At 35.1% G+C, this 23,533-nt stretch overlaps 2 protein-coding genes and 1 long non-coding RNA gene across 3 annotated transcripts in view; 1 reads left to right on the top strand and 2 right to left on the bottom strand.

The window, feature by feature from the left end:
- LOC111514286 (uncharacterized) overlaps positions 1-12,517 on the bottom strand; it is a 21,082-nt gene extending 8,565 nt beyond the window's left edge. Inside the window, exon 1 of the mRNA XM_074176649.1 lies at positions 12,373-12,517. Within this exon, the coding sequence (XP_074032750.1) occupies positions 12,373-12,450 (78 nt within the window). The 5' untranslated portion in view covers positions 12,451-12,517. The remainder of the gene's footprint in view (positions 1-12,372) is intronic.
- On the top strand, positions 5,490-23,533 carry LOC141482813 (uncharacterized). Its single transcript, XR_012465736.1, has 3 exons — positions 5,490-5,757; positions 18,900-19,065; positions 23,096-23,533. It is a non-coding gene; the product is annotated as an uncharacterized lncRNA (long non-coding RNA).
- LOC111514285 (centrosomal protein of 78 kDa) lies at positions 20,301-22,448 on the bottom strand. Its single transcript, XM_023170523.2, has one exon. The coding sequence runs from the start codon at positions 22,309-22,311 to the stop codon at positions 20,518-20,520; it is 1,794 nt and encodes a 597-aa protein (XP_023026291.2). The 5' UTR covers positions 22,312-22,448; the 3' UTR covers positions 20,301-20,517.

Genomic DNA, 23,533 nt, shown 5'->3' with positions numbered 1-23,533 from the left:
TGAAATTTTGTTTGAAAGAAACATTACAATCACTTTACCAACGCATGTCGCATTCCATTCATTGGAGACTTCATTGGCCATTCCGAAGTTATCCTATATTTAGGAGTACAGCCCCTCTTGAGATGATGAACAGAGATTATAGAATATCGATGATTAATTGAGACGGATGCTGGAACTCATCACCAATAACCGTGTCGAAGTCGAAATTTGGTTACAAATATCACTTTCACTTCACTCGCTTTCTCATCATTTCTGACCTGCAGTGTCTAGAATCTGAAGGATATCATCTTACAATTCCTAAATCCAAAATCCGATTGTGTTTTCAATAGATGCCAATCTTTTTGAGAATCTAGAAATGGCCAAACAGTATAAATTGAAGACATGAAAAACCAGAGGGCATGGGATAAACTATTACTAGATCAAGCAACTAGTATTCTATTGAAGACAGCTTCTGACATTTTGAAAAAATAAGGATCGTCTTCTCGCAGTTGCTGTGAAAAAATCTGGTGGTTGGATGAATGCTATTTCTGTAGCATCACTTGGAATTCTGATGGATGATGACTCTTTCAGACTTGCAATTGGATTTCGACTTGGTATTCCACTGTGTTCAACACAATGTCACTGTGTGTTCAACACAATGTGCAATGTGGTGCGTATGTAGATGCATCAGGTACTCATGTGTTGAGCTGCCGTTTTAACGCTGGAGGTTTATCTCGTCATTGTGCCATAAATAATCTAATCAACAGGGCATTAACTTCAACAAAAAATTTTGCGATGACGAAAAACGGCTGGATGGATTGAAACTTATTCAATGGAAAAAAATAAATTAGTAATTTGGGACTTAACTTGTGCAGATACATTAGCAATTTGCCATATTCCTGATACTTCTGAGAAAGCCGGTGCTGGTGCCTCATTACAAGAAAGTTACAAATTACGGAAATATCAGAATTTCGGAAACTATTATATTTCTTGTCTAATGGCTGTTGAAACTTTTGGTGTTTTTGGCCTGGATAACCATCTTTCATCAATGAAAAAAAAAATCAACGGAACAGATACATTTTGGCAGCAAAAAACTGCATCAGTCTCCAGAATTGGAAAAAATGGTTAGTTTTATTTTCAAACGTCATCGACAGATGTCGATGTTTGAAGATAAAGATTAATCTTGGTGGTTGGGATAAAACTCCAGGAAGATTATTCTTCCTCTTGAAGATACGGTTTGGTGTTGGGATAAAACTCCAGTGATATTTATGTGTTCTGCCAAATATGGCAATGAGGTGTGTTTGGCACTGCATGTATTAGGTTTTATTTGTGTTTATGATTCGTATGAGTCGGTAAGTTTTTTTTCTCTGGAGATAATTCGTCAGAGTTTTATGTGCTGAATTTCTACATCATCAAGAATTTCTATCTGCACTTTTTTTCGTTCGTTATATTGAGGTTTACTCCTCTTATAACGGAATAGAGATATCGGGCTTTTGGTGGAAGTGGTTTTGGATTCTGGAGCTTCAGATCAACGAACTACATGGATTTATCAGAGTTTACGATTTTGAATGAAGCTGTTTTATTGTAATTACATTTGAGTTCCAAAATATGGCCTCGAACGATCTCATTGTTATTTAAAATTTGTATGGGTCTCTTAGGGAGTTCATCTCGGATGCATCTGATGTTTAGTATTCTTAGGTTTGGGTTTCGGATGTTAATTGAAGCGGTGTTTTGTTGTTTAATGTTCCAAAAAAGTACAAAGTGAAAATATTGGTGAGTGTTCGTTAATGAATGAAAACATTTTTAATTCAAGTGTTTCATTTTATTACCCTTCCTCGTGCACCATCGCGAAATGTACCTTGCCTACATTGAATTATGGTCTCGCGCCGTCACCATCCAAATCAAAATCGCCTGTAATGGAGAAATGTTTTATGGATTCGAAAAGTATATTGTCGTCCTCACTTTACTGAATGTTAAAGGTTTTTTATTATTGTAATTTTTGTTTATCAATAGATGAATGTTGTGCATGTTTTTTTTATATTTTTTAATGTTGAACTGATACTTCATTCTTTACTTATGTATTAAACTTAAGTTGATTATTTGAATGAAAATAAATACAAAAAACGATTTCTGGGATTGTGTGTTTTCCTAGAACTAAATGAATAAATAAATGAATGAATCGCGAACATGTGGTATACCCATATTCAAAATTTAAGGAATGATCTCTACACCTTTCAGTAGTGATTGAACCACGAATACAGTTAATTTCCGTTTGAAAATGTTTTCTCTGGCGTTACACATCCATTGAAATGAATTCACAAAATTATAGTAAAAATGAAGATATTATTTAGAAAATACTTCTTACTGAATTATGAGGACCCATCAAGAGTTTATGATGAACTCTTGAATAGTATATCACAAAGAATAACTTCATTAACGTTGCGAAGTACCTATAATTTGTAAGATCAGCAAGTTTGTTAGAACTGCCTTCAGTTCTAACACACTGAAGGCAGTTCTAATAAACACACTTTAAAATTGTGGTTGCGTTTTAATGAAATGCAACTCAACTTGTCATTGAGAGCATAACCCCAAAATTTTTAACGTATATGACATGTAACAAAAATACGTTTTTTCAAGATGTTTCCCGAAATATATGATGGAATCGACTGATACTTGATAAAAATTCATATTTATATTCAAAAAACACTTCATTGGAGATCGTGAAGTGTTTTTGAATACATTTTCTGAAGAAGTTATTCAATATTTTTCATTTAGGTTTGCAGGAATCGAAATAGATGTAATAGGAAAAGTCCTTGAGATATATGAAATAAAAATATTTTCTATGTTCATCTTTTTTTAAGTCACTTTCCTGATTTCTATTTAATTTATTGATTGTTTTTTGGAATTTTATTGACTATATGCTTCAAATAATCACCTGTCCCTTCATAAACAGTATTTTTTTTCATTTTTTTGTAAATATGAGGTCGATTTTGCAGGATTTGTTAGGAAAAACGTTCGATTCTGAAAATGTGCCTACACTCTTCATTCAAATAAGCAATACTCACTACACATAAAACATATTCACAAATAATGATAATGAAGAAATGCTGAACTTATTTCAGGAAAAGTTTATGACGATTCCTCACATGAAAACAATAAAGTCACTTTTCGTCATGTTTCAAACTGTGTCTTGAATTTGAAATGAGTAAAGTGTGACAACTTTGAGTCTTGTTGCAAATTCAATGAGAAAATTCATTAATTCACGTAGAGTGCGGTTAAGTTGAAGTAGACGAAACGCAACCCAAATTCAAAACAAACTATTGAATCGGAATAGCATTGTGTTTTCGTCAAATACCTGTCCACAAACCAGATTTGAAACTTTCGATTTTTCGGATATCTAAAAATTTTCGAAAATTTTCTTGATATCTTTTTTTAATCGCGAAGTTGCATTTCGGGAAAAAATCTATCAATTCTCATACCAAACCCGATTCCATTTTAATCATTTTTCCATTTCATTCTAATCTAATATCAGATTGTTAACAGAAAAAATTATTTAATAATGTGTTATTCATTTTCAACTACAACTTTTTTCTACTACATTTAAAGTTTTGTTGCAATCATTATTACAAGACCGATAAATTTTGCGCATCCACCACGAACTTCGGTTTCATTTTAGACTACGATAAGAATAAAAGAAACAAACAGTAGCGAAGAGTTATATGAGTAAACTCTAGTGCTACTTCAATATCTGAATACCACTTGAAAATTCAGATTACAATGTTAGTCGTGGATATTTACTTATTATATTCACAAAAACGTTCATACAATCGATATAATTTTCGTCATATTTGTAAAAAAACAGATGAATATTTCTCTTATGACTTGTCTAAAGATAGTACTATTACAAACAATCCAGAGATCCATAGATCGACAAAAATGTAATTATTTCGTCAAAAACTTAATAAATAAAAATACTTATACAGATTGAAAGCAGTCAGCTTGCAATCAATATATGCTGCGGTTTGCTTAATAACAATCGTAAACCTTCATTGGGTTTACGTCTTATAACTCCTTGTACAAATTCATCTGATGGGAAAATTGTGATATTTGTTACTAAAATTAAAGTCATATTTCGAAATTGAATTCGAAATATTCATCTCTTCCTACGTTTCTACGCAAGATCTAAAAAATACCTGCCAAAAAAAAGAATTTTCAGTCTACCACAATGGACTTTGAATTATATCCGATTGACATTTGTCCAAGTTGACTGTACACAATTGCGCGTATAGAATATTTTAAATACTGAGATCGATCGGAATGGCACATCCGTTAACGTATTCCATTGATTTTGGCAATAAATGCATTATGGCAAAATTAGCAAATATATTTGTTTTGATCTCACAGTAAATACGTATTCCAAAGAACGCCTTTGCTGATTTGAACACCTCAGTACTGAAATGTAGAACCATATATTCTGGAAAATTCAAAATCCATATTTCCATTTTTATGTACTCCTGTTGGTCGTTCAGCAGGGAACCCGAACGTTTTCCCTTATTTATTTCCAGAGACTCCAGGAGGTCTAACTTCTGTCCCTCAGCTTCTCTATGGAGTATGTCGTACATAGTGTTGAAATCATGATAGAACGATCATAATTTCAACACTATGTTCGACGTACTTCATGTAGAAACTAAGGGAGAGAAATTGAACTTGCTAGAATCTCTGGAAATAAATACTCGTCGATCGGTAGGCGGTTCGACGTGGGTGCTTTGTTCACTAACTCGAATTGACTGCCGTGTTGGTCGGTGATTCAAGCCTTAGTCTAAACGATCGATTTTCACTTGCCATTGTCTAACCCGTGTTAGGAATCACACGTTAAAAGGTGAGACCTCGTCAATCCTTAACTCGCACAAGTTTCGACTTCTGAGGGTTGTCGTTCGTAGGGGTGCGACAGCTGGTTAACGGAAAAACAGATTTCATACATATTTTTTTTTAACAAAAACGTTTGGGTTCCCTAAACGATCAACAGGAGGTTGACCAATCACTATTGCTAAAAATGTTTTCATACTACCAATAAGTTTATTCACATTCAAAAACCTACCTGTTGTCCAAGAACTTAAAATGCAATTGGTTTACAAATTCTACCTGGTATGGCTTTTACTACTAATCAATTAAGTAAGGTACCTACTGTTGTTGTATAGAAGAATTGTAGTGCAGTTTGATTTCTACTGATTTTCATTTATGTTCATCTTGATGTAATTTATTTTCAAATTTACAACTGAAAATTATTTATACTGATGCCAAGATATGAAGTACTTTTACACTGGAGCATGTCAATAATAGTGGAAGTATTGCCCAAAAAAAAAAGGAAAAAACGGATGAAATATCGACATTTTCTGTGCGAAATCCGCAGACTCTATCCAGATCACTCTGTTGAAATATTTTTTCGGACTATTGGAGTCTTCGGTGGAATGATGCCTTTTCTATTTTCAAACTTTGGAAACATACTTCTTACCACAATTCAACAGAAAAATTGTTCAGATAAATGCAGCAGGCTGTCATTCTTGGCAAACTACCTCTTCTCGATCACTTACCTAACGGAATGGACACATACAGTTGTGCGAGTACTTCCATATTGTTAGAGTGGTGTGAGGACTACAGTGGTGTAGTCCACTGTTGGACTACACCACTTGGTGTAGTCCAAGTTTAACTTGCAATGAATGTTCAACTTTCCTTGGAAACAACTGTAAGATTGGAAGTTGTCTTTCATTAATGTGTTCGGTAAATTTTCACCATTAAGCATGTTAAGATGAATTTGATTAGAAAATGAAAGTTTGACGTAACTGGCGACTGAAAACATGGTGAAAAACGGATTTCAAAATGATATTCAGATCTTTTTTAATTCTAAATATTAAAGTGAATGGATCAATATTCCATTTTTGTTGCCAAATGGATAATTATATTTTTTTTATCCAGTGTTAGGATGGAAACATATTTTTACATTCAATTTATTTTGTCCGCAGATGAGTCATCGTTGTATTTCAATGAATGGCATTTTTGATCTATTGATACATCATGAATTATTGATTATGCGATCGATCATAGCTTATCTAAATCCCTTGCAGCAAACAAGTTAACTTGATCCATATGGGTTGCAGGATTATCAATCATTCAGGATTACTTGAGGATTACCGATTTTATTTCGAAATATTTGATGAAATGTGTACATAATATTGAATAAATGTGATATTTTTCGGGAATCAAACATGTGAACACATGATATGGAATACACGGAAAATAACCTGACCACGTAGGCAGATATGACTACCTGCGTAACATCCGGGTTCGGAATATAAATATACAGTAAAATGTTAACGAGTATTTCTGATATAAATAAAAAAAAAAGGTGAATTAGCCATGATTCACGTCTGGTTATTTGTTGCATATCTTATTGTTAGATATGAATTCTATAAATTGAACTTTACATTTTATTATGTTTGTTCTCCTTTTTGTTTGAGCTGGAAACACTGTAGAGTTTCAGACCGAAATAAAAAATACATCTCTGTATGTGGCTTTTTCTGAATTTGAGTACTTTGATGGAGAGATGTTCTACTGATCTAGTTTGTCTTTAATCCGAGGTACTTTCAGATCTGTGTTTATTCATAAACATCCATAACTTTGTTGGGAGTATAGACATCGTAGATAAAAAGCTTTTTCAACTTTGTCCGATTATTCAGTAGAGAAAAGTTTGGTCGACATAGTGGTACTCTACATTCCATCCAAAGCAGTGACACAATATCACAAAACCGATTCAGCTGCGGAAACACATATCATCATCAAATTTTTTTGGTCCAATATTTCGCGAAGAGTATAAACATTTCTCATTAAGATTCTCAGTCTTTGACTACGTTATTTCTGACTGGCCACTGTCAATAAAGGAAACACCTCCATAATATGGGGTTAGTAGACACACCTATATGCAGAATGTGTGAACAGGAAGATGAAACTATTAGGCATGTCCTAATCGAGTGTCCGGAGTTATCGTGTTCGGCGAGTCTTGGCCTACACCTGCCGATATAAAGGAGACTAGTGACCTGTCCACCTTCCTGGAAAGGACAAGATGGACGATGACCTAGGAGGGCAACTCCTCTGGAGGATGTACAATGGGTCACATGTTGCCTAAGTGCTGTGGCCTACACTCACCCTCTCTACTCTACAGATACAGACAGAACTACGTTATTAAAATAAACATCCCATCTTGAGTATTTGTCTATCATCACCCCTAAATATTTAATATATTGTTTTCTCTATGAATGGGCAACTACACTCCTGTGAGGTGCAGTCTGTTTGATGAAAGAATATTTTGATTACTTTGTTTTAACGTAAATATTATAAATTTTGATTTAATGATGATAAACTCAATGAGTTGTAGTTCAATCATAACTGTATGTCATCTGGTAGGTATTTTTTCTGGTTTATTGTATACCGTTTCCTATGAGTCACCCTTATAATAACCTACTGATTTTTATGCGTTTCGTCTACTGTCGGGGTACACACTTTCAAATGCGATGTGGAAACGGTCGCAATACCCGAGCTGGTGCTCTGTTTCTTGTTTTTGTTGTATACAACGTATTAACTACTACTTCCGTACTGAGCCCTCTATTTATATCGTTCTTAATTATATCACCTTTTCGTGTTCGTAGCCAACTTTTGTAATATTCAATGTTTTTTTTTCCATTGAAATTATCCCTATACTTTTGAATCTATATATTATCTCTCTATACAGGGTGTCCTTGGACTTCCTCTTTTCCTCTCGGGAATGTATAGATGGGGTCAAAATATCACCAGTACTTCATATAACTTTTTTTCCTAAAATCCTTCGTTACCAAGTAACGGGCCCTCGAAGTTACAAAATGAAAAATGATTTTCTTTGATAACTTTTCAAGTGAATATTCAAAATCATCCAAATTTTGGTAATTGACTAAACAAATGAATTCCTTCGATGAGCTTTCATGCAGGAGTCAGTTGTTTTGCTACAAAGTCAGGAACGGACTACCCCCGATGGTCCACACCCCAAAACTTTGAAATGGCAGATATTTTTCAATATTTTTCAACAAATTAAGGTTACTTGGACAATTTTATGAATAAAAGTACTCGTGTGGAAAGTCGATCGGAGCAACGAGTCTTGATAAAAATGTAGTTTCACTCGACGACATCAAACCCGCTCGTCCACCATTATTTGAAATGAATAATTATCAAAGCAGAAATAATAATGATAACGTTAATTCAACAACATTTATCCTGAGATGTCTACCATTATTCGAAAATATTAGTTTTTAAGGAAAATGGAAATGATAGGTAAAATGTTCATAACGAATTTTTATAATGCAAACACGTTTAACTAACGAAACTCAAGAGCCTCAAGAGCAAACAGAAATGAAAAATCCGCTACAGAAACTGCTCGATATGACCACCTTCTCTCTCTATACATTTTCTTAGTCTGCGAAGACACCCTCTCTGTACTTGAAATAGCATTCCAGGGTCGTTTCGTATGGCTTCACAATGTAATGTTATTCTATTCAACAATGCATCTCTTGTGTGAATAGGTGTAGCGTAAACAAGGCTTTTTAGATGCCCCCACAGAAAGAAATCCAATGGATTTAAATCCGGAGACCGCGATGGCCATGAATATGGCCCACCTCTACCAATCCATCTATTGTGGAAAATATGGTTCAGATGGTCACGCACAATCAAACTAAAATGAGGAGGAGCGCCATCATGCATAAACCACATATCTCTTCGGGTTTGCAATGGAACATGTTCCAAAAGTCCATTCAAATCGTTCTGAATGAACTCCAAATAACGTTCTCCATTCAATCGGTCCTGTAGAACGAATGGTCCTATAAGATGGTTTCCTATGATACCAGCCCAAACATTCACGTTGAATTTCCGTTGGTGTTTGGTTTGCAATATCCCATGGGGATTTTCTTCGGCCCATATATGGAGATTATGAGAGTTGATAACTCCATCTCTACTGAAACCTGCTTCATCAGTGAATAAAACTCGATTAATAAAAGTCCTATCCTCTCTTTGCCTATCCATGAACCAATTGGCATATTCCAGTCGTGCTGGAAAATCTTGAGGTGTCATGGCATGTACCTTCTGGATGTGAAATGGGTGGAGCAGTTGTTCCCTAATTATTCTATGAATAGTGGACTTGGATGTATGGAACTGTTCTGATAGATTTCTGATGCTCATTGAAGGATCATCAGCGACGGCTTCCAAAATATTTTCCTCCAATACAACGGTACGTACAGTCCTAGGAGCGCCCTCACCACCTCGTTTTGGCAAAACTGTACCTACAATAATATCGAAATAAAACAACGTGCTCAAATTAATTATCAATTATTACATACCTGTCTCCCTCAAGCTGCGATCGACACGCTCGAATGTTTCTCTTGACGGTACCGTTCGATTGGGAAAATGCTCGAAATACAGACGACGAGCTTCTGCAGCATTACAAAATGTTCGTCCATAAAATACATGCATATCTGCATATTCATTGAATGTAAACTGTTCGGCCATATCAAAAAAATTCAAAATATCCTATAGAATATTGACAATACAATGATAGTCATATGACAACGCACCACTCAACAAAACAAAATCGCATTCCAGTTTCTCATTTTTTATCAAAACTTTCTAAAAGGTTTTTTTGTCAACATCTGTGAAAGAAATGGAACATAATTATTCCCTGGATATTTTTCACCTGATCATGTGCAGCCGTTTTTGTAGTTCATTCGTTTGCTTTTTATTAGTATAGTAAATATTTTTTCCGATGTGCGTTTTTTCAGCTAAATTTAGATTCGTGTTAAAGAATTTCTCCCATAAAATTATAATTATCAGTGGAACTCCTCAACAGTTTAGCTGTGAAGAAGAATTTGAAACATTCGAATGTTGAGTTTCATGAGATTCAGATAACTGATCAACACGAAACGTGATTATTCCACACGTATTATGTACATACAAAATATGGAATGAATTCGATATTTCATAGTAGAGTAGCTTGTTAGTTTAAAAACACCACGAATCTACAGAACTTGATATTTCTTTTGAAAAAATATCTGCTATCACAATTGTGACTTAAACTTCCATATAGGTACTGTACTTTTTGTTTACGACTTCATTTTAGCATACTTTGTATTATTCCTGTTATAAATGTTGTTGAATTAACGTTATCATTATTATTTCTGCTTTGATAATTATTCATTTCAAATAATGGTGGACGAGCGGGTTTGATGTCGTCGAGTAGAACTACATTTTTATCAAGACTCGTTGCTCCGATCGACTTTCCACACGAGTACTTTTATTCATAAAATTGTCCAAGTAACCTTATTTTGTTGAAAAATATTGAAAAATATCTGTCATTTCAAAGTTTTGGGGTGTGGACCATCGGGGGTAGTCCGTTCCTGACTTTGTAGCAAAACAACTGACTCCTGCATGAAAGCTCATCGACGGAATTCATTTGTTAAGTCAATTACCAAAATTTGGATGATTTTGAATATTCACTTGAAAAGTTATCAAAGAAAAACATTTTTCATTTTGTAACTTCGAGGGCCCGTAACTTGGTTACGAAGACTTTTAGGAAAAAAAGTTATATGAAGTACTGGTGATATTTTGACCCCATCTATACATTCCCGAGAGGAAAAGAGGAAGTCCAGGGACACCCTGTATATTCTGGGGTAGTAATTTTCGGTACTGTCGGGTATAACTGTGTCTTTGAATGAGATAATGTGGGTCCCTATTTGTTGAGGGCATGTTCGGCCTCAGCCGACTTGTAGTGTTCTCCCTCCTCGGTCGTATGGCCCGCTCGAATTATTCTCTTTCGCTGTATGCATTTTTTAAGTGATTCAGTTATTCAGGCAGACTCTCAGGTTCACATATTCGTCGTGCTCTCTCAACGAACCTTTCAATTTCCCCTCTCTCATGTTGTGGATGGTGATTCGAGTTTTTGTTCAGGTATCTGTCTGTGTGCGTTGGTTTTTTGTACACTTGAAGGCTCGGTGTACCGTCTTCACATCTGCTCACAAGAATACCCAAAAAGGCTAGAGTCCCTTCGGTTTTTCGTTCCATTGTGAATTGGATTTTTGGGTGGAGCGATTTGAGATGTAATAAAAAAATCTGTTAGTGTATTTCCCCATCTTGCCATATCATGAACGTGTCGTCAACATAACGTAACCAACAATATGATTTCTAGGTCGCTTGCTCTAAGGCCCGTTGTTCGAAATTTTGCATAAAAAAGTTTGTTACTGCCGAACTTAACTGACTGTCAATTGCAATACCGTCCGTTTGTTCGTAAAACATACCATCCCACTGAAAATAGGTTGATGACAAGCAGTGTGCGAAGAGAGCAGTTATATCTGCTGGGGATACTTCATTAATCAGCCGTATCGTTTTCTTGGTCGGCAACATTGTAAATAAGGAGACCACGTCGAAGCTCACTAGTATGTTTCCAGGACATAGCTTCATGTCTCTAATCTTTTCGATAAAATGCCCCGAGTCCTCAATAAATGTTTTTCCTATATGAGGTTGCAATAAGGTTGTGAGGCATTTGGCTAGTCCATAAGTTGGTGAACCTATCGCGTTTATGTACATTATCTCTATGTATTATCGGTAAACCATAAAGGCGTGGCGGAAAGGCTTCGGATGTTTGTATGGCATTTTTCGTGTTCTCGTCCGTACTGGATGCACTGATGAGAAGATTCGTTCTTCTCAACATACCAGATGTCGGGTCCCGACTGAGTCTAGAAGATTCGTTCTTCTCAACATACCAGATGTCGGGTCCCGACTGAGTCTGGCTTGAGTAAGGTGGCTACTTTATCCCTATACTTTGGTGTTCATCACGAATGTGGTTTGACCAATCAACCGACAACTGCGGTAGCAGAAATTTGGAAGCTAACCTGAAATGAAACAGATATATATATATATATATATATATATATATATATATATATATATATATATACATATATATATATATATATATATATATATATATATATATATATATATATATATATATATATATATATATATATTCACTTCTCATGGAAACACCCCCGTATCTTCCGTAATATACACTGTCCGCCACTCGCGATGGAACACCCCATTTTTACGGTAAAACATATTAGGGGGCAAAATAGGCTCAAAATTCCTTCAGATTCGTGATCAGGACTACCAACTTACTGCTACTACACTTTTTTCCTGGAAAAATTTCAGCCCTGAAAAATCCGAATTTGTCTCACTTCTTATGGAAACACCCCCGTATCTTCCGTAATATTCGAGGTGGAACGATGAAACTCTCAGGACTGATGGGAATGCTCAAAATGCACCTACCATTTGAATGGGGTTGGCCAAAGTGATATACATTGTCCGCCACTCGCGATGGAACACCTCATTTTTACGGTAAAACATATTAGGGGCAGAATAGGCTCAGAATTCCTTCAGATTCGTGATCAGGACTACCAACTTACTACGATCACACTTTTTTCCTGAAAAAAATTCAGTCCTGAAAAATCCGATCTTGTCTCACTTCTTATGGAAATACCCCCGTACCTTCCGTAATATTCGAGGTGGAACGATGAAACTCTCAAGACTGATGGGAATGCTCAGAATGCACCTACCACCTGAATGGGGTGGCCAAAGTGATGTACACTTTCCGCCACTCGCGATGGAACACCCCATTTTTACGGTAAAACATATTAGGGGGAAAAATAGGCTCAAAATTCCTTCAGATTCGTGATCAGGACTACCAACTTACTACGATTACACTTTTTTCCTGGAAAAATTTCAGTCCTCAAAAATCCGAATTTGTCTCACTTCTTATGGAAACACCCCCGTATCTTCCGTAATATTCGAGGTGGAACGATGAAACTCTCAGGACTGATGGAAATGCTCGAAATGCACCTATCATTTGAATGGGGTTGGCCAAAGTGATATACACTTTCCGCCACTCGCGATAGAACACCCCATTTTTACGGTAAAACATATTAGAGGGCAAAATATGCTCAAAATTCCTTCAGATTCGTGATCAGTACAACCAACTTACTACGATTACACTTTTTTCCTGAAAAAATTTCAGTCCTGAAAAATCCGAATTTTTCTCACTTCTTATGGAAACACCCCCGTATCTTCCGTAATATTCGAGGTGGAACGATGAAACTCTCAGGACTGATTGAAATGCTCAAAATGCACCTACCACCTGAATGAGGTCGGCCAAAGTGATATACACTGTCCGCTACTCGCGATGGAACACCCCATTTTTACGGTAAAACATATTAGGGGGCAAAATAGGCTCAAAATTCCTTCAGTTTCGTGATCAGGACTACCAACTTATTACGATTACATTTTTTTCCTGAAAAAATTTCAGTACCTGAAAAATCCGAATTTGTTTCACTTCTCATGGAAACACCCCCGTATCTTCCGTAATAATTGAAGTAGATTTTTTTTTTGCTTTTGACATCAAAACATGAACGAAATTGTTTAAGATAATCTCGACTTTTGTTTTCACATAAATAATTTATTTTTTATTTTGTTGTCAGGAAAGTTATTCCTTCTCAATAAGAGAGAAAATGGTAATTTTGTAAGAGGAACGGAAACATGTAATCAGTGAGGTTTTAGGATGGTTAATGTTAGTTCATATTCTCATTTTCCCATTATTAAAAAAAAAACAAGGATATTTTGTGGCGAAAAATGCTATGTAGTTCAAAAATCCTTTCGAATTACTACTTTCAAAATCACATTTTCAATCAAAAAACAAAACAATCAATTTTAAATGATTTAACTGTTGTCAATTTTATATTTTAGTGCCTTCTATGAAATTTCTCTCCAATCGAATACATTTTTCTATGCGCCTTCTATTATTTCCTCCAACTCTTCTCAGTTCTCTAGGTGTGATTTCTCTACACGCTTGTATAATTCTTGCACGGAGATCTTCCTTATTTGTTGGCCTATCCTTATAAACTTTATTTTTCAAGTTTAACCATAAATGAAAATCCAGTGGAGTTAAATCTGGAGATCGTGGTGGCCATACCACGAGGGGGCTATTGGGTCCTATCCATTTCATAGGTAGATTCCTATTCAACCAAATCCTTGTTATGCCACTATTGTGAACTGGTGAACCATCTAACTGAAAAATCATGCTGTGTCTCACATCCAAAGGTAGTTCTTCTAACACATCGGAAATTGCATTTTCGAGAAAATCAACGAATAGTCGTCCGTTTAAATTTTGATCGAAAAAAAATGGCCGGATAATATTTTCGTTCAGGATACCACACCACACATTGACTTTCTGAGATATTTGGTGTCTACAATTCACCACCCAATTTGGATTTTGTTCATGTACCATTCGTGGTAAAGGTAGCATCATCACTGTATATTATACAGTGATGTATATTATATTTTAAAAAATTCCTGTCATTGAGATAATTTCCCTGAATCCATAAACAATACTCCATACTGCGGATTTCATCTCCTTCGTGCAAAGTATGTAAAAATTTAGGTTTGTACGCATGCACTTTATGCCTCTTCAAACACCTCCATATTTTATTGCGGCTCATATTGAATTGAAGCGATAAGTTTCTCAAACTAATTTTAGGATCAGCTTGATGAGCCGCCAATATCGCATCATCATCATCAATATGATGTTTCACAATTTTTCTGTCCTTTGTTACTTGGCCGGTGCTCACGAATAGATTATATATTTTATGTACAGTTCCAGGGTGTACAGCTACCTCTAGCGGGTGTCTTCTATTAAATTCAGCGGCCGCTTCACGATAAGACCTCATCCCTTCTCCAACAACTAAAACAATTTCAATTTTTGCTTGAAGTGACAGACCATGTTGCCATGTTGAACTTCGTCAATCAAAATGAGCTGATATCAGTTAATTTATTTTACACTAAAATTCAGCCTGTTACTAAAATAATTTGCAACAAACAGTATATAGGTATGACATCACAACTTCTGGGGAACAGAATAAATGGACACAAATATATGAAAAAATCAAGTACCAGGTTAAACAAACATATCATACAAGACGACCACAACCCCAATTTTGCAGAAACCAAAATATTAGCCTATGAACCAAACCTAAACAAAAGAATTGTAAAAGAAATGATTTACATTAAAATAAACCAAAACATAATGAACGACAGACGGGACATAAACAATTTGAGTCAAATTTACCATACAATGTTATAACCACCCACATAAACACAATAACACCCATCTCCCCCAAACAAAGCACAATACACAGTAGAAAGACAATTAAATACACATGCGTGCACAAACTAATATTTGAACAAATCGAATCCCAACACATGAACACGTCATTTCCGTCCTCATCTCCTTCAATCACCGAAACGACACACACAGAAGATCCCTCCACCTGCCATTTTTAAGATAACGACGCTCAGTCAGAGCCTCAAAAAATAAACATCAAAAACATAGGAATACATGACCAGAACCTTTACTATTTAATATTAAATTTAATTTAAAATAAAAATGACAGTAATATAAAAATTGTTTTCTATTTCAGGAAACCAGTCAAATATCCAATGTGTCATAAAAAAGTTTTCAAATAAACAATTGAAAAAGCCTTTAGCAAGGGGCGAAACGTCTTAACGTCTTGACACTTAATTGAAAAAACTTTTCCATTTTCTAAGAGAATCCAAAACCCATACCTACTATATTTATATATATATATATATATATATATATATATATATATATATATATATATATATATATATGGCTTTATTTTCTGATACTTTTTGTTGATTCTCTGATTTCTTCTTCAAGTAATTTTTATAATTCATAGTAATCAACTTTTTGAACTAATTGATTGAAACTACTTCCTTTAGCCACATCTATACAATTTGTTATCTCTACGAAAGTGGTGTAGTGATAAGTAAGATTATTTTGAAATATAATAGGATTCATTATAATATTCTGCATTTTCTTTTGTTGCCGATTATGCTTTGTGGGTCGTGCATAACTCTTGTATCAGTATGTTCATATAATCATTAACCGAATTGGCAATATGTATTGATATTCATGATACCTATGAAAATATCAAAGTTATTCGTTTTTAGAATCGAGAAGTAACTTTGCAAATCATTTAAATAAATAAGTCACATAAGCCGGTATTTTAAAATTATCAATATTTTCAGGTTTCGGACAAAATCATCACATTGACATGATCATGTATATCTTGTAAGTAAAGTAGTAGTTTATCAAAATTGTTGTTTATACTTCTGATGTTGAAATGTTAAGTTGAAAACATATATTTCTTTTTGATTTCTATGAATTCTAACATTTCCCGAGCGAAGTAAAATAATCAAAAACAGGTAGTTGAAGCACAGCCCTGAAAATAAACTTAAAATTTTGTCATAATATTGTTTATTCACTTCACATGCATATTCCGTTTGTTAGGATGATATATATATATATATATATATATATATATATATATATATATATATATATATATATATATATATATATACATATATATCAACAACAGGAGCCAACCGCGCTGATGAGGCTAATAGCCAGAAACACGTGTCCGCGGTTTGCCCCCCCTTTTTGGAGTGTTATGTCCACTAATTGTTTCTTTTTTGATTTGTATATCATACACACTCGATAAAATCTTTTTTGTCTATATTTATATCCTGGACCCGGATGTCACGCAGGTAGCTATAGCTGCCTACGTGGTCATGTTAGATGTAGCCTGGGAATTCTAGGTCTTCTAACTGGAACCACAAATGTGCGGTTGGCTCCTGTTGTTGACTCCGTGCATATGTGTTGTTTCCTGCTTTCGGCAAACAAGTGTTACCCACCTTTACACTTGGCTGCACCGCGCTGATGAGGCCAATAGCCAGAAACACGTGTCCGCGGTTTGCCCCCCCTTTTTGGAGTGTTATGTCCACTAATTGTTTCTTTTTTGATTTGTATATCATACACACTCGATAAAATCTTCTTTGTCTATATATATATATATATATATATATATATATATATATATATATATATATATCAAAAGGAGGAAATTCGTGGACATGACACTCAAGAAATATGGAGGCAAACCGCGGACACGTGTTTCTGGCTATTGGCCTCATCAGCGCGGTGCCTACGTGGTGATGTTAGGCATTCCCAGGCGGGAATGCTGGGTCTTCTAATTGAAACCACAAATGTGCGGTTGGCTCCTGTTGGTGACACCGTGCATATGTGATGTTTTTCTTTTTCATTTTTGGTAACCAGTTGTTGTCCACCTTTGCAATTGGCTGCACCGCGCTGATGAGGCCAATAGCCAGAAACACGTGTCCGCGATTTGCCTCCATATTTCTTGAGTGTCATGTCCACGAATTTCCTCCTTTTGATTCATATCATACACACTCAATAATATCTATATCTCTGTATCTATATCCTGGACCCGGAAGTCACGCAGGTAGCTATAGCTGCCTACGTGGTGATGTTAGATGATGCCTGGGAATGCTGGGTCTTCTAATTGAAACCACAAATGTGCGGTTGGCTCCTGTTGGTGACACCGTGCATATGTGATGTTTTTCTTTTTCATTTTTGGTAACCAGTTGTTGTCCACCTTTGCAATTGGCTGCACCGCGCTGATGAGGCCAATAGCCAGAAACACGTGTCCGCGGTTTGCCTCCATATTTCTTGAGTGTCATGTCCACGAATTTCCTCCTTTTGATTTATATCATACACACTCAATAATATCTATATCTCTGTATCTATATCCTGGACCCGGAAGTCACGCAGGTAGCTATAGCTGCCTACGTGGTGATGTTAGATGATGCCTGGGAATGCTGGGTCTTCTAATTGAAACCACAAATGTGCGGTTGGCTCCTGTTGGTGACACCGTGCATATGTGATGTTTTTCTTTTTCATTTTTGGTAACCAGTTGTTGTCCACCTTTGCAATTGGCTGCACCGCGCTGATGAGGCCAATAGCCAGAAACACGTGTCCGCGGTTTGCCTCCATATTTCTTGAGTGTCATGTCCACGAATTTCCTCCTTTTGATTTATATCATACACACTCAATAATATCTATATCTCTATATATATATATATATATATATATATATATATATATATATATATATATATATTAATGATCAATCAAAATTAACATATGGTTTATGTAAAAACTGTATTATTGAAGTGTTTCTGTGAGTTGATCTTAGCAATTTTTTTGTAGGAGTTCACGAAAATTTTTCCTGAATGAGTGAGTACATGTGTTTTTACGGAGACTTTTTCAATAACTTATCCATTCAGGATATTCCCTATTCTTTTTGTGAACCATATCTTTTATGGTATGATCTCTGAATTTTATTAATATTCCACAGGGTTTAGTGTCATAAACCTCACTGAAAAACTCATGTTATTGAGCTGCACATGCATGTGCATGTGGACATTTTTGATATTTTCACTTCTTTCGGGATACCTGAAAAAAAAAAACTTTCCTTTCATAGCATTTTCATATTGGAGTAACCTCAAGTATCAACATATTTCTAAAATAAAAAATACCTTGCGGATCCACGCAAATGATATTGTTCATATTGAAAATACTTGAGGAATCGTTCTGTGAAATATCACTCCCTTATTATAAACACTCTGAATATATCCCGAAAATCTTCCAGTCGAAAATTGCTTTGTATCTCTGATAAATATAGATAGTGCGAGAAATCTAGAAATGAGTGTACTTCTGCTTTTTTAGGGAAACATAAGGCGAGGGGACAAATAAGTCACTCTATAGAAATAAATTTCCGAAGATTTTTTGTCATTAAAACAGTCTATCGGCTGGTCGTACCAACCAACTAAAATTAATTTCTGATTTTCATATGCAGGAAGTAACTTGCGACGAATCTTACGAATGAAAGACGTTGCACAGGGGCCTGATGGTTTTACTTCTGCTTTCTGCGCGATATTAGCTGGGTTAGTTAGTTGCTGTCTTTCCGTCGGGTATCTGCTACACCTACCTACAAAATCGTAGGTCCACATGAGAGGCAAAGGGTAAGGTGTTTTTCATCTGATCTTTAGCACAAATACACAAAGAAGATATTTTATCAATTTAGTCAATCGCTATGAGACTGTTGGTTTTGTATCAACTGTGTGATGATATATGTTTTATACGTAGTGTTTGATCTGCGCTAGCACTTTCAAAGTCAAGACCTGATTATTCTTCAGTTCACACAAGTTTCGAATTTGGAGGGTTGTCGTGAGGAGGTGTGAGCTGATTGAAGGAAATAAACATTTCAAGCACTTGAACTTATCACTGGTTATTTCCCAACATTTTTCCTATTTTTCACTAGTTCAGATTCAAAGTTGAGATTTGAAGAAGTGACTAATGTTGTATTATGTCTGTTGTATGAAAACAAAAAATATACTCAGCTCTTAACGGACACGTGCTTACCTTTCAGATAAAAAACATGGGATACTCATCGTTTCGCAAATGCATGGCCAAATGAAATCGTCCCGAGCGCAAGTCAAAGAGAGTCGACAAAAAAGTTGCACGACTACAGGTATAATTGGTATTTCAAAGCTCTATTGAGTCTGTATTGTCATGAATTCGGAATGGTAGAAAAATCACCCTACAGCTTATATCTATTCAGTTTATAGACTATTTGTAGGAGATAAATATCTATTTTACAATTATAGCAGATTAATTTTTGGTTGCAAAGCCAAAACTCTGGACGAAACTGCAAGTCCTTACAATGGCGACTATGCAATTGAAGGATTCGAATTGGACAAAGGTCGACTCTGTTAGACAGAGTCTAACATGCCGGACTCGTCGTCAAAATGACCGATTAGCAGAGTAGGAGAAGAACTTTCCACCAGGCGATTTCTGTAATCACGAGTCTTCCAAGGCGTTGTTCTTTCTGCACACTTCTTATTGGTGTGTACGGCAAACAGGCTAAAACAAGAGAACAAATTCAGTGAGTGGCTCTTTAGGCAAATGATACAGTTTAGCTGGCTAGTCAACTAGTTATCACCTAGTTATCAACTAGTTATCACCTGCAACAACAAGCGGACAGATTAGGACCGTGGGCCAATTTATTCTCTCTTCAGCAAATACATCCATTTGATACTCTCACTCCCAACAGTTCTTCAGTTTTAAATAGTTTAATTTCTTTCTGAAAATAAGTAATCTTGGCGGTCCGCCATATTGGATGTGAAATGACGTCACTCAAATTTAAAACTGATTAGTTATTGCCAATAGTCGATTGCTCTGAAATCAAAGATAGAAATGTTCTGATTGATTTATTACCATGAAAATTTTGTACAAAGTTCAGGTAAGTTATTCATTTTGAATGAAAAAAGTATTTTTTATTCTGGTTGTGATATCGAAGGCTGATTCTAAGAACTAATTACAGAATTGACACCAACCCTATCATTACATTGAAGATACAATCACAGTGAACGTTTTAATTTCTCTACACAAAATTCACCTTAAAATTATAAAATTTATCTCTTCTGACATTCTGTTCTGGTATATTTCTCCGGCGGACCCTTTTTCACTTGTTCCATGTATTCGTATAAAGATAACTGACTATCAGTGGATATTTCTGAAAAATTGTCGTGGTCAATTGATAGGTTTTGCTTATCGTTTGTGAAGTGCTTTAATAAATCGCCATCATCGTTTATTTCAACATAAGTGTCTTTCTTCAGTAAATTTTCAAAAATTTTACAGGCGCTATTAATAATTTTTGAAGAAACACCATTTTTGAAGCCATTTGCAACGCCATTAGGGACAATCCCATACTTGATTCCATTCTTTAGACCATTTGAATTTTTGATTCCGTTCAATTCCCTGGCTTTCGAATGCTCATTTTTCCGTTGCGTACATTCTGGGACAAGTTTCATTGGTTTCTTTGGTTTCAAAGGAGTCTTGCATTCGGTGGAATCCATTACTATTTTGAGAGACTTTTTACCGTTTTCTTGTTTCATTTTGACTGTGTTCTGAATAAGTTCCAGCTTCTGCTGCAACTCTTCATTCCTCTTTTCAATTTCCTTTCTTTTCTGTATCTCCAACTGTAATTTTGAATTGAGCTCCTTGACTTTCAGGTCACTACTACTTTCATTTTTTTTCTGGATATTTTCAACTGTTTTCGACTTTCGAATATTTTGATCAATAGTAAACGTACTAGTTTTTGAGAAATGAGTTTTTGTAGGTGCAGATTTTGTTTTGTGAATATTCGTCCCAAAAGAAAATTTTGAAGTTGATTCGTATACAGAATTCCAAGTTAAAGTAAGAGCAGTGTTGCACCACTGAAATTCTGGTTGATGACCGAACTGTTGTTTTTCCCTCAATAATTGAAGGACTCTTTCAATTGTTGAAATATAGAGTAAATCGTTTTGTCTCAAGTCAACTATTTCTAAGGATTTGTTATACTGTATGACATCTGTTATTCTATTTGACAAGTTTTCAGTAATGCCGCAACGCTGTAAATCTAAAGCCTTGATCCACAAGTCATCTTCCAATTCATCTAATATATGTTCGAGTCCTGTGTCGCCAAAGTCGGGATTACAGTTGATAGTTATTCTTTTGATTCCTCTCATAACACCAGACTGTGGGTTCTCATATCTCAATGAATTATGCCAACTTTCACAGTACCTGTTGATTTGCTGATATTTTATCAGTTTTGCTAGATGTTCACCACTTTCTGCCGATAAGCCACAACCAGATAGGTTCAGAACTTCCACATTCGGCGTGAATTTTATATAACAACATACTAATTGACATCCACTATCATAAATGAGACAATTTGCGAAAGAAATTTGTTTTACGGTTTTATTTTTCTTCAGGCCCTGCAAGAGTGGTTCTAAATACTGACTAAACATTGGCAGGCCATCTAGTTCTAAACATGTGAGGACACTTGTGTTTCTGAGAGAGCACGAAATTGATTTAACGAGTTGCCGTAGGATGTAGGCTGTCCATAGAGAACCAAAACGCCTTTTCATATGTCTTGCTTTATCTTCAGTGTCAATATCATGGAAAAATTGACAATTACTTATTCTACTTTTGATGCTAATTACGTGAAGGCTAGTATCGTTTCGTAGCGCGTTGACAATAGGGTTCCATTCCTCTACTTTGAGCCGATCAGCGACAAATTCTAATACGGTTTGACACTTAGGTTTGGCAGGCTTCACAGCAGGGGCGGGATTACAATTCATACGTCTACATAGTTCAGTGTACCAGACATAGAATACATTCATCGGTTTGGAATTAGCCCTAACTGTTGACTTGGTTGTATCCATACCTTCACAAAGAGATTTTGTGAAAGGCTCCACTAATCGGTCACTACAAAAAACATTTTTTGGTACTCTTGAAAAACATGAAAATGGTAATGACTTTCTGACACGACCTGAACGATAATGTCATTCTGATGTCAACGTGATGTTTTTAGAAATTTATGTTACAAGGGGTGTCATAATTTTACTGTTCAGAAATATCAGAATGACATTAATAAATAAATAACTGAAGAATAGTGGGTGAGAATTGCAAGCTTTTTTGAGCATGAATTTTATAAAATGTGCACAGTAAAAAGTATTTCTTTCAAAGAAGATCATAGATTGCTTTGAAATTTTTATCTCTATTGGAGAAACTATTACTTCATGCCAACAGCGCCGTGTTCCACAAGAGAATCACACTTTTTTTAACGAAGAAATCAAATTTCTTGGCCTTTCAACTACATCATTCGTTTGATTATATTATTGCGAAGATGAACTATTTTGAATCAAATATAATATCACCTGAAAATCTACCACCTATTTGAAGAGAAAAATAAACTGTTTCAAATGGAGAGCAATATCAACTTGATCTGAACACATATTGTTTGTTTGAATTCAAAACTGTATCCCTTCAAATAACTCAATTCGTTTATAACAAGAGTTTTGTGAATCTATATACAAAAACTATATTATGATCGACTGAACATAACAGGAATTTTGTATAGCATATTTTTACCTTTCTAGATATTTGAAATAGCTAAGATATTTGAAAAAGCTAAGGATGATGTGCTAATTTCTTCTTCCATTTCAGAATCAAAGTGATGTTCCGGCAATTGTGGATAAACAAAAGCAGAATGCAGAACTTGATAGACGATAGTGATTTTTTTAATGTTATTCACCAGAATGGCATCTAGTTTTGAAAACTTCATTTGTGTAAAATTACTTATAAATTAATTCATTTTCTTGTCTGAATTGTAATGTTGTTTGTAGGCTTCGATTCTATTTTATTTGTTAGTTTGCAATTTGTCAACAATATGTCACTTTTTTTCATATATGTTTTCTGATTGAATATTTATTTCTGTTATTTGTATAACTGTATGATCTCTCAATAGTGTGCAGTTAGAATATGACATTTAAGCAAAGATTACCAAAGAAAAATTAGTTCCCTATTATATTTTGTTTTTTATCATTTGCTTTTTTAGGGTAATATTTGATTTGCAATTGCTTCAAATAAACCAATCATGTATTA

The sequence above is a fragment of the Leptinotarsa decemlineata genome, unplaced genomic scaffold (genome assembly GCF_025532065.1).
Source record: "Leptinotarsa decemlineata unplaced genomic scaffold, Ldec_3_MD MMD2_P_RNA_scaffold_14, whole genome shotgun sequence".
NCBI lineage: Eukaryota > Metazoa > Arthropoda > Insecta > Coleoptera > Chrysomelidae > Leptinotarsa > Leptinotarsa decemlineata.
This window is presented reverse-complemented; position numbering and strand designations above follow the sequence as displayed.